Source organism: Equus quagga, chromosome 14 (assembly GCF_021613505.1).
Source record: "Equus quagga isolate Etosha38 chromosome 14, UCLA_HA_Equagga_1.0, whole genome shotgun sequence".
NCBI lineage: Eukaryota > Metazoa > Chordata > Mammalia > Perissodactyla > Equidae > Equus > Equus quagga.
In genome coordinates, this window is record NC_060280.1 from 26,295,597 (window position 1) to 26,308,457 (window position 12,861).

Here is a 12,861-nt window from a genome sequence, read left to right on the forward strand (position 1 = left end):
AAAACCAACACAACAAACAGACACAGAGATTAGTGGTTACCAGAGAGGAAGGAGGGAGGAACGAGGGTAAAAAGGGTGATTAGGCATATGTGTATGCTGATGGATGGTAATTAGTCTTTGGGTGGTGAACATGATGTAATCTACACAGAAATAGAAATATAATGATGTAGACCTGAAATTTATATAAAGTTATAAACCGTTACTTCAATAAAAAAAATTAAGGCTATGCTAAAAGCTGTTCTTTTTTAGTCATGACAACAAAGCCTAAAAGCAAAACCTGAAAGGATCAAACTATTTCCAACAACTTAACCATGTCCCAGAACAAAACTCAAGAATATATATAAGAATACAGAAGTACCCAGTACCCAAAAGTAAAATTCAACATTTCTGGTAGTCAATAAAATTAATAGAAAAATATATATAATAAGAAAAATCTATAAAAACCAATAAAAAAGCATAGATGATAAAATTAGCATACAAAGATATCAAAAAATTATAAATGTATTTAGTATGTTCAAGAGGCTAGAGGAAAGATTTATCATGTTTAAGAGGTTTCAGAAGATATAAAACATACCGAATCAAACTTTCAGAGATGAAAATTACAATATTTGAGATGAAACAATAAAAATATACACATTTATCTATGCAAATTACAATCTGAGATGAAAATTACAAGATTTGAGGTGAAAATTACAATAGAGGGAAATAACAGGTGCAACAGTGACGCAGGAGAATCCTAAGCAAAACACCACATAAAATAATTAATTCTGGTTATTTCTAATGTGTTTGATAAAATGTCAACAAGAGCTTCCCTTCCTTGTTTTGTTCTTCTGTATTCTAACTCCGTCATTTGACCATTTCCAAGCTATCAACAGCTGTCCTAGAATTAAATGGATGTCTGGGTCAGTCAGGGATCCATGTAGAGCATTGTTTGGGGAACTTACAATTACTCAGGCTCCAGAAAATACAGAACTAGAGTACATGAATGATTGGAATTTTTGTAATTAAATTTGAATTAGTGCAAACACGTTTTCTGTATACTCTTGTATTTCTGTAATGGTAAAACTTCAAGTCTAAAAACAGTATGCATATATTGTTCTCATGAGTGCTACGCTCCATCTAAGCACACAGTATTGATATGAGATAGTCAAAGGAGAGTTATTTCCTATCTGTGAATAAAGCTAACAGTGCATACTGTTTATTACCTGGTAACGGAGTTCATATACTATTAGACTTCTGTGTGGGACAAAAATCACTCTCTGTGGGAGGGCATGAGTATCACCTGAAGGGCAAGGTCATTCATGCACCAAACACAGGGACAAGTCATATCTTGCAGCCTGGAAATACTTACTTAATCCGTTATACTATATTCAATTTACTAAATCACAATGATAGATAAAGAATTAGTTTCCAGAATGTGCTGTGGAACAAATATCTACAAAATCTCAGTGGCATACAACAATAAAAATGTGTCTCTCATATATCTGGAGATTGGCTGAGATGACTCTGTTGATCTCAACAGTATTTGCTTATGCATCTGCAGGTCAGCTGGAGATCTGTTGATCCAAGCTGTGCTTGGCTATGAGGCTCTGCGGCTCTGCTTCAAGCTGTAAGTTGATCAGGCAGCTCTGCTCCACATTTCCTCATCTTCCTTGGACCAGTAGGCTAGGGCACATTCTCAGGAGCAGGAGAGTCAGAAGACAAGCCCCACTGCACAAGCAAATTTCAAGCCTCTGCTTGTACGACATCTGTTAATACCCCATTGACCAAAGTGGTGCAGATGTCCATCCCAACAGTCAATGTGTAGGGAGGTATACTCTGGGAAAATGAACAGTTTTGAACAATAATCTGTCACACACAATGCCCTATCTCTACTGAGGATAACAAGACAAGAGTTTGGGAAGTCTCAGGGAACAGAGTCAGAGGCCCTTGGTCCATACCACTTCCTTCCTTACTGTCCAAATAACCCACCTCAGTGTCTGGAGGACTGAGACACTTGGGCTCTGACCAGAGACCCACTGAAACCTCCACTCTCTGTATATATCTGTGAGGCAAACCATGGCACAACATGGGCCTGGAGCTAGAGATGCTTTTTCAGAGCCTTTCAGGTTTCTTTGTTCTTTTCTTAGAACTGGAGAAACTCCTTTTAATTACTATCAAGGAGACAAAAGGGTCACACACAAAAAGACAGAAGAACAAGGTTGTACAAGTAGACCTTCCTGAAAAAGTGTGTATGAGGTCTTATTTAAAAAAGAACTGACTAAAGGAGTGTTCATTTATGAGAGTTTGCATAAGGAGACAAAAGTAGAAAGATAAGTGAAATCTAGTATCACTTTTAGGATGTACTGGAAGAAGAAATAGTGGCTTTCCCTTATTTTTCTTTAAATACTCAGAGTCTTGAACTGTCATGAGCTGGATTGCAAGGAAGAGCTCACAACTCCAGCAATCAGCTTTCCCTGTGTTATGCTATGAAACAACTCCCAAATCTCAGTGGTTTAGTATAAAAACAACAAAATCATCCTTGCTCATGTTATATGAACGCTGTGGGTCAGCTATGGCTATACTCCAGGCTGTGAGTCAGATTCATATCTCCTCCTTCTATCTTTTCCATCATGGGTCTAGGTTAAAGGAAAAACTGATTGGGGATATGCTCATTCTTGTAGCAGAGGTGTAAAGTGAGAGAGACCGAGCCAAGCTGCACAAACACATTTTGAAGTTCCTGATTATTGCAGCACATTTCAAGACCACTCAAGTTCCACTGACCAAAGAAAGTCACATGGCAAGATTTAACATTCCTAGAGTAAGGAAATAGTCCTCCCCTCATAGAGGAACAGGAGAGTAAAAATCTGAACAATAACACAGTTTACCACAACTATATAGTGTAACTATTTTCTTTATCTTCAGAAGTCTCAACTTTAAGAAGGAAGGGCGTTAATTAATCTTTCCACAGACCATAGCTCAAAGATGGTATTCGGCTCCTCTATTCATTCATTCAATAAATATTACTAAGGTTTTTTTGGAGATAAAAGGTGTATGCTTGTGAAAAGTTAGTTACATGACAAAAAGCTATATAAAAGGATGTTAGAAGACTTCTTTGCTAAGTGTTTAATAAAGGAATTAGCCATTAGTATGGGTCAGAAAGAAATTGACAATAAAACAAATAAGTCTCCTTAGAAGTGGGGCTGTCCAACTGTAGGGTCAATAACATTGGATGGTACTAAGCTAAAAAAAGTTTCAGAGGCTGGAACTCACTTATCAGAAAAGACATGGAGGTAATTTCAGTAATAGATGGGGTGCTGGCCTTTGGGTCACAAAATTTGTGACTCAACTCCTCATTCATGGTCTGAATGAAGAGTTAACCAAAATCTCAGCTTCTTGTGCCAATCTCAGGTGATATTCCTCCTGTCTTTCACCTCAATGACAATAGCACTTTGAAAGGTTCCTTGTTGTCCTTAATCAAGTGATAAGTCTATGAGAATAAGAAGGTCAAACCTCTGCTACCAGACAGACAATATGGACATATCTGGTTTGATCTGACTGGTGGATCTGTGAGGAACGGGACTTCATCTTCCTTGTCATGTTGGAGAATTGCCAAACATGGAGACTCTGCAATTTTCCTACTTGAGATTTTACTTCTCCACCTCAATCCAGCATCCACTCAGTATTGATGGGTAAGGAAAAAAGTGTGCATCTACACCTTCTTTCTCTGAAACAGACTGAGAACATGATCACGAATCTGCTTGGTCTTGACACCATAGATGAGAGGATTGACCATGGGTGGGAAAAGAAGATAGAAGATAGCAAGGAGAATGTGTACATGAGGGGCAGCCCGGCGAGCCACACGGTGCATGACTGAGGAGATGACCACAGGTGTGTAGGTAGACAAGATGGCACCTATGTGAGACACACATGTTCCAAATGCCTTGTAGCGGGCCTCCTGAGAGGCAAGCTGTAGAACTGCTCGAAGGATGAAGATATAAGACAGGATAACAAAAAGCAAGTCCAACACCACTATAAACATGGCCACAGCAATGCCATAGATATTGTTGAAGCGAGTGTCCCCACAAGCCAGCCTTACCACTGCCATGTGCTCACAATAGCAGTGGGCAATCACGGGGCCCCGGCAGTAGTGGAAGCGTCTGAGCAGAAAGGGGAGTGGAGTCGTTAGTGTCACAGCCCGAGTCACAGTAACCATGCCAATTTTGATGATAAGGGGCCTAGTTAGGATCGTGGTGTAGTGCAGTGGCTTGCAGATGGCCACGTAGCGGTCAAAGGCCATGGCCAGCAGCACTGCTGACTCCATGATAGAGAAGGAATGGAGAAAGAACATCTGGACCAGACAGGCATAGAAGTTGATCTCGCAATCTCTGAACCAAAAAATAGCCAGCATTTTAGGAAGTGTTGTAGAAGAGAGGACTAGATCAATGGCTGCCAACATGGCCAAAAAGAGGTACATGGGCTCATGGAGGGCTGCATCAGCCCAGATAATGAAGAGAAGGGTGCAGTTGCCTAGCAGGGCCAGAGTATAGGCAAAGCAGAAGGGAATGGAGATCCAGACATGTAGGTGCTCCAAACCTGGAATTCCTACCAACAAGAAGGCAGCTGGATGGATTGTGGTGATATTGGAGGCTGACATGGCTCCTGGAAAGTCTCCTTTTCAGTTTTTATAGGGCCTCTTCACCTACACATACCTTCTTGGGAGGATTAGCTCTTGTTCCCATTGTTAGATCTTAAACAAACTTAGTTAGTAGTCCTCATATACATGGGAAACCATAATCCATATTTTCTACCCTCAAGGAACTTTGAATCTTATTGAGTAGATAGAATATTAAACATCATTAGAACTGATGATGAACAAGACACCTTTCATAAAGGAATGGAGAAAAGGCAGTGTTTTCTGTGTTGGTGGGAATGTCAGGAATACCCTGATGAAAGAAGTGAAAATATGTTTAAGTCAATTCATTTCTTTATAACATACCTTGGTACCATTCTACAGTATAATCAAGCTAAGCTCACAATCACAAAAGCCAATTTTCCATCCTGAAATCTCAGGTTTGGGTGCCTGTGTAAGTCAAATAAAGCCTGCAATTTCTAATGTCTCTATTAATCACACAATCTATATATTTTCTCAAGTACTACTCTAGCTGATATGGTTGCCACTAGCCACATGTGGCTATTTAAACTTATTTTTATTAAAATTAAAATAAAATTTCAGCACCTCAGTCACACAAAAACACTTTAAGTGCCCAATAGCCACACATGACTAGTGTCTACCATGTTGGGCTGTTCAGATACAAGATACTTCCATCGTTACAGAAAGTTATGGGGAGAACTGCTTTAGAATACTTCTTCCAGGTCCTTTGCACATCCACAAATCTCTGTAAACACAGCCCTGCCTCCAGCTTGCTGAGAAAATGAGGAGCTGCCTCTTTTGGTTCTCCTTCATCTAAATTCATGATAACCTCACTATTCATGTGGCTCTGCCTCCACTTATCTTCCAGCTCCTCCGCTGTCATCAGAGGAGAACTCTCCTCTTTAGGAAGACTCATATCTGACTGCCATAACATGCCCTTTATCCTTAAATTTTTAATCTTTCCCTCTTGCTCATTTTTCTCTTCTCTTCTCTTTCAAATCCTTAAACATTGGAGTTGCTCAGATTTTATGCAGCCACTCTTCTCTTATAGGATCTAATTAATGTGGTTTTTATGAGCATTAAATAAGATAATGTATGTAAAACATTTACCACGTCATTGAACAAAGTAAGTATTGAAAAAACTTGGTCTCTTTTCAATATAGGAAAATTGTTTTTGGAAATTTAGTATCTCTAAGATACCATAGCTAATAGTGTTAGGCAGCTGATTTTGAGTTCTAGCTTCCCCCAATTCCAGCATCCTTAAATAACTAGGCTTTATTGCTCCCATCTAAATGCCTTATAAGCAACACACATTCAGCATATCCAAACTGAAAACAAATTAATTTCTTTCTATGTGGTATGGAAAAATTTTAGAATCTGAAGGTCTTGGATCAAATCATGATGGCCCCTTATACAAGCTGCATGACCATGCACAAATAACTTATCTCCAACCCCCTGTTTCCTTCTCTGTAAATGGGGAATAACAGTGCCCTACCTATAGGTGAAGGTGGTAGGGAGAGTAAGTGAGATTATGTGTAAAATTCTTTCATCTAATTCTTGAGTGTTTGCACTGCCTTGTCATTTATCTCTCTCTTCCTCTACAGAACACTTTTTTAAAAAAAATAACGTTGAATAATATTCTACCTCCCATGATCTTATACTCTCTTCCTTCTATTACTTCAAATATCTGCTTCTCTTGATAGAAAACATCTGGAAATGCTTATTTATAGTCTCAACTCTCTCAAATATCACTTGGTAATGAAACATTCCAATCTGGATTCCAGTCCCACTACTTCCCTGAAACTACTCTCATTGGGACCACTAATGATCTCCATGATGATGGTGCCATTGTAACTTACCTGCTTTCATGCAACTTGACCTCTCAGCAACTTTTATCTGAATTGACAACTCTCTCCTTTTTAAAACCCTCTCTTCTCCTGGGCACAATGATACCACAATTTCCTACCACCTTAACTTCTCAGTTCCGTCTCCTGTTTCTGCCTTACCTCTAAATATTGAATTTCTGCAGGTCTCAATACTTAGTTCTGTTCAATTTTAGATTCACAAAACGTTCAGTAAATACATTCAGTAAGCTTCCGGAAAAAAATTAAATATTTTTACTGAGTAGGTTAAAGATAAATCCAAGAACAAAACAGACTGATGCCTTAGTAGAACAAATTTTCTCGAGGTTTAAGAGTGTAATAATTTATATAGGATGATAGAAAGTGTCACTGTTATGAAAAAAAAAATATGGTGATGCGGATGGGAAATCCTGAAGCTGGGTGATAGGGAGGGTAGCAATTTTAAATGAAGAGATCAGCGTAGGCCTCATTGGGAACAGAATTTGAGCAAAGATTGAATGAGGTGAGGAAGTAAATTAGCTTGGTTTCTGGTTTCTTTAAAAAGTAGAACCTGGAGTTCCATATAGGTGGTTTATGTGGGGAAAATAATAATAGTAAGCAAGAAAGAGTGAAACAAGAAAGCAGAAAATCACATCCAAAAGTACATTATTGTGGTAGATAACGCTGTGATCAACTGTGTCCAATCCCACATGAAGAAATACTTAGAAGGTTCCTCAGAATTGCCTACTCAAGACATGAAAGAAGGGTATGTTTAGCCACTGTCTTCCACTCCCTGCCCCACCCCACCCCCGCCCCAGGCCAATTGTGGACCCAAAGAGTGTTAATTTCTTCACACCTCCAGGTTCACACATGCTCTACAGTAGCTGAACAGTCTCCTTCAGGTGCCCTATGCAATGGAGAAGAGAAACCTGGGGGCAGGATGCAGCTGAGTAAGGTGCTGTCAGGCTATACCTGCACTCAAGTGGTTGCCACAGATTGACTAGAACAAAAAGGTGAATGAGAGAAGGGGGGCAGGCATAAAAGGTGGAGGATATAGGGAATTACCCCTGTGTGAAGATCTCTAGAGAAGAAACAGAACAAATGCCCTAAGACAAAAATATGCCTAGCATTCAAAGATCAGCTATGACACCAATGTAACTAGATGATGTGAATGAGTGAGAGATTTATAGAGGTCATAAAGATGGGGCCAGATCACACAGGGCCTTGGAGGCCTTTGTAGAACTTTTCAAATGCTCCTAATTTCTCTCACAGACAAAGATATTGTTTTCAGCAGAGAAGTGACATATTTGACACACACTTTTTGAAAGTTTTCTCTGGCTTTTATGATGAGAATAGCATAAAAGGATAATGGTAAAGGCAGAAAAAAGACTAGAGGCTAGTACAGTAATCAGGGAATGGAGAATGTTGCCTAAGCACCAAGGTGGCAGTGTATGTGGTGAGAAGCAATCAGATTTTGGATATATTTGAGAAAAGTGCCATGGGGTTTTCTGAGAGATTAAATGTAGGTCATGAGAGAAAAGGGAGTCAAAGATTACACCAATACTTTTGGCTTGAGCAAATAAAAAAAGGAGTTGCTCTCAACTCACGTGGGGGAAGCTGTGGAGGTGGGGAGATCAAGATTTTAATTTTGGATATGTTATGTTCAAGATGTGTCTCAGAAATCCAAGGGAACATGTTGATACATTTGGATATACAAGTCTGGAGTTTAAGAGAGGTTTTTAGTGCTGACATAAACTTGTGATCATTGGAAATAGATATTAATAGCTATGAAACTGATTGAGATCACCAAGATAATGAGTGTTCATGAAGAAAAGAGAACCAAGAACTGAATCCCAACATTAAGAATTGGGGTGGAGAAGAAGTTTGGGTGAATGAAGGAAGAGTGAGCAGAGGAGACTGAGAATGAGCAATCTACCAGAAAAATTTCCACAATGATGCACTGTCTTGATGGGCTATTGACTGTAATGTATTGAGGAGGAAATTATTACTGTACTAAGTGCTACTGATGAGTCAAATAATCTCAAAACAGAATGAGCCTTCTGTTTAGAAATGCAGGGGATTTGATACCTTGATAAGAAAAAATTTGCTGACATAGAGAGGCAAAGCCTGATTTGACTGAGTTAGAGAAAAAAAAAAGAGGAATTGAAGTCAGTTAACATGGCTCACTCTTTTGAGGAGGTTTGCTGCAAAAGCCAACAGTAAAAGGGACACTGGCTGCTGCAGAGGGAAGTAGAGTAAAGGAGAGGGTGTGTGGGTGGGTGTGGGTGCAAACGCACATGTACATGTGTTGGTGTGGGGGGTGGTGTTCAATTGTGTTTAAGAAGGAAGAGAAAATTACATGTTTTAAACGGAAGAGAATTATTCTGCAGCAAGGGAAACAAAATATAGGAGAGGAAGCAGACTATTGCTTCAGAAAAGTCCTTGAATATCATCCTCTTTCTAAGTGTTTACCAGTTTACCACGTATCTAGTTATCAGATGCTAAAACTTCAGAAATAAATTTCTGTATTCTACCTTCCCTCTAAGCTACAGACAGGTATAACCCAACTGTCTACTTAATATCCCCATCAGTCTCACAGGTATCTCAACCTATCACTCTTGAAGCAGAAATCTTGACTTCTTCCTTGTTGTGCATTCCATATCTCAGTACATAATATCCTCTCCAACCAGTGGCTCAACTGAAAATAAATCCACCTGGTTCTACTCTTTGCTTCCTGCACCATATTCAGTCTATCAGCAGGTCCAATAGGGTCAACCTCCACAGTGTATCAGAAAGCCGCCTACTCCAATTTACAAGTAATTACCTCTACCCTATTCAAGCCACCATTATCTCTCATTTACTACTGGAACAAAAGACGCCTAAAAAGTGTACAGACTTCTGCTTTTGTTCTCCAATTTCTATCCTTCCACAAATACCCATCATATTGTAAAGTGAAGGGACTGTGTCTTACTCACTTCTACAGCCCCAGCTCTGGCATACATAGTAAATGTTGAACATTTTACCAAATGAATAATGAGACTACTGGAAAATGTCTTCTCACTTTGTTCAGAAGACCTCCCTATCTGATCCAAGCCCGGAATATTTGGTTATCTTCTAATTTAACATTCATCCAGGATAGAAGTTCCAAGAAACCCCCACCAGCCTTGGTTACATGCATCAGAACAAAATCCTCTTCTCATTGAAAAGTATTTTTTTATGTCTTACTAATATTTATATATCTTTGCCAGGAACAAGTACTTGGCTTTGTAGGAAACAAGCCCTATGACAGCAGGAACTATTTTACTGGTATATCTTCAGTGCCAAGAACAGTGCCTGCTACACAACATCCACTCTATAAATAATTATTAATAATCTCACTTATCTGTTGCAAGTTTACCCTCTATAAATATTTATTTTCTACAAATTCAAACATGTTTAACCTTATCTCTGAATCTCTGCATTCCCCTGTCTTCCCCTGTCCAATTTCTAAACATTGCTGGCCACGCTGTTGACCTGTCCACACTTCTTTACTCAAAGAAAATGTTAACTGCTCTATCCAATTTCTTCTCCCAACACAGGGTGTCCAACAGTGCATGAATCTTATTTCCTTTGAAGCTCATCAAAAACATACCCTTCCCAGGATCAAAGTCTCAGAATGGAGAGTAAATGGAGCCAGTCGTCTTCTCCTAACATCCAGAGCCTAGGAACCTGTTCTGTAGTTAATGTTTTGTCTAACTTATACTATGTTTCAAGAGCCAAAATGTCCACACTAGACTATAGGACTTGTTTTCTATTTCTTTATTTTCCAAAAAGTGCTTAAAAATGGGTCACATACACAGAAAATACTCAGTTAATACTTGCATCTATTTTGTAGTCTATGCCTATATCATAAGAGGATATCAGATGGATTTGAACAATTAAGACCTAGAGACAGGACGATAGTCACTCACCTGAGGTCTTTCAAGGACGTGGCTTATAGAAGAAGAACATATAGGAAATGTATTTCTTACCTCTCCCTGCATCTTCTTAGTTCAGGCTTCATTATCTCTCTTGACTAATGCAGAAGCCTCCTAATTGGCATATGGATACTGGTAGGAGTGAGGAAAGGGATGATATGCAAGAAGTGATAGGATCCAAGCTGGAATAATCAGCTAAGAGGCCTTGAAGGTGAACTAAGTGTTTGGCATAGAAAGGAGGCAGTCATCCTCTGTGGTGGAAGGAGTGTCTGGAGTTTGTAGACAAAGCATTTGGGTTGGACTGTCAAGATTTTTGCTCCTTCAGTTGAAAAGACAAAATAGAGGCAATAAAGAAATAGAGAGGAGGGAGATGACACCTAAGACCAGGACTGAATATGAGAGGTAATTGAGAGTGCTCCCATCCTCTCCCACTCACCACACCTGTGTCACTTCTTTCCTGTTTTCTCTACTTCCAACTCTGTCAAGAGTCCTCAGTCTAAAGTAGAATTCTTGGCCTGTCCAGTAGCTTCATGCAACTCCAGTGGGAGGTGTTTGGGAAGGGAAAATCTGGTCTTATCCTCACAAACCTCTAGTCTTCTCCCAAAAGGATGTGGAAGCAGAAACTACTGCACTTGATGAGGGTCCTCAGGGGCTCATGGAAGGCCCTGGCCTCTTCTCTGGGGGTTGACACATGGAGATTCCTCTGACCCAGGGATCCACCCATAGAGTTTCCTGCAGCCCATGTTCTCTCCAGGTTTAGTGGCACTAAACCATGCCTCCCAGGGGTCATTTCTTGTTCTTCAGAGGCTATGAACACTCAGGTAGAGCCTGCTTTTGCTTGGTCTTTGATATGCCTCTCCTTACCCCTACCACCTCCTTGCAGTGTCTCCTAAGAAAGAGAGCTTCTTTAGAATATATAAACTGCAACCAAGTCCTATTGACTATGACCCAGAAGGGCAGGAGTTCCAGCCACACCAGAACCATCTATTAGGTGTTTTATTTTACATATATGTTATATATCAGCCTCAACTGAGCATTGATTTCCAGCTAGTAACCTAGGAATACCCCATCTCTGATCTTGCTCTGTTTCTTGTATCTAAAGTAGAGATAAAATTCTTGATTCTTCCTAACTTACAGGGTGAAGGGAAGATCTTAGTATATAAATTTGGAAGCCACTATTAATATAATTATTTATTATCAATAAAAAATTACCCACTGTCTATAAATAAGAAAGGTCAATCTTTCTGCCTACAACTGACTTTAACGTCTGCTATTTTGCAAAGCCTGGAGAAGGAAACGTTTTCACCTGAGTCTCCCATTGACTTTTCCTGCCCTAATTCCCCATAGTTGAAAAAGTAATTTCAGAGCCGTGTACCTCAGTCATATGTACTCCCTTACCACAGAGGTATCCTGGACCCAACTTCATCCTCCCTCACTGTTAGCCTTCAGGGGTAGTTGATTCTATACCACCACCCCAATGATACCTGTGATCTCCTGAGATGTTAAGATAAAGTGGAATTCCTACATCAATCCTTTAAAGTTGGAGCTCAAATTAACCAAGCATAGCTAGTCCGAGGGGAAACAGCTTTGTGAAGAGCACCTCACCAAAATCCTTGAGGCAAAAGTTGGCATTGGGATGAAATCAAGCAAGATAGAGAAAAATCAGCCTTCAGCTGAGGAGGAGCTCATGATAGAACAGAGGACACACTGTCGAGTTAGACATATCATGATAATGGGAAACAAGGATCTAGGGTCATGGCCAGGAAGGCTAAGATGATATAGGCTTAATTGAGTGACTGTAGTTTAGAGTCAGAGCATCCAGACAAGAGCCAGATAAAGCAGGCAGGGCTGCTGTTTTGTTTTGGGGGGTTTTTTGGTGAGGAAGATTGGCCCTGAGCTAATATCTGTTTCCAATCTTCCTCTTTTTGCTTGAGGAAGATTGTGGCTGAGCTAACATCTGTGCCAATTTCCCCTATTTTGTGTGTGGGATGCCGCCACAGCACAGCTTAATGAGCGGTATATAGGTCCACACTCGGAATCAAAACTCATAAACCCTGGGCTGCTGAAGCAGAGCATGTGAACTTAACCATTACACCACCAGGCTGGCCCCAGGCAGGGTTTGAGGAAATAAAACACCTTACTTTGCCCCCTGACTCCATCCTGAGGGAGGAAAGCCTGCTGTCATGGGGGCAGGGATGAAAAGCACATGGGGTGGGGATGACCATGGCTTAGATAAGCGTGTTGGAGGTAACTGCTAGAATATTAGAACACCTCAGCTCAATTCCGTTTGTTTCCTCCTGCCTTTTGTGCAGTCAATATTCACTTATATTTATCCATGTATTTAACTTTTCTGGTGTTCTTCATTCCCTCCTGCCTTTCCATGTTTCTATCTGGATCATTTTCCTTCTGCCTGAAGAAACACTTTTAGTTT

The 12,861-nt window shown here is 40.0% G+C and overlaps 1 protein-coding gene across 1 annotated transcript; it reads right to left on the reverse strand.

Moving 5' to 3' along the window:
* Nucleotides 1–3,691: 3,691 nt before the first annotated feature.
* LOC124251699 (olfactory receptor 52K1) lies at nucleotides 3,692–4,636 on the reverse strand. Its single transcript, XM_046684502.1, has one exon. The coding sequence runs from the start codon at nucleotides 4,634–4,636 to the stop codon at nucleotides 3,692–3,694; it is 945 nt and encodes a 314-aa protein (XP_046540458.1).
* Nucleotides 4,637–12,861: the final 8,225 nt, after the last annotated feature.

What these genes read in the sequence shown, in the direction of transcription:
- LOC124251699 (XM_046684502.1), bottom strand. Translation starts at nt 4,636, where the DNA reads ATGTCAGCCTCCAATATCACCACAATCCATCCAGCTGCCTTCTTGTTG.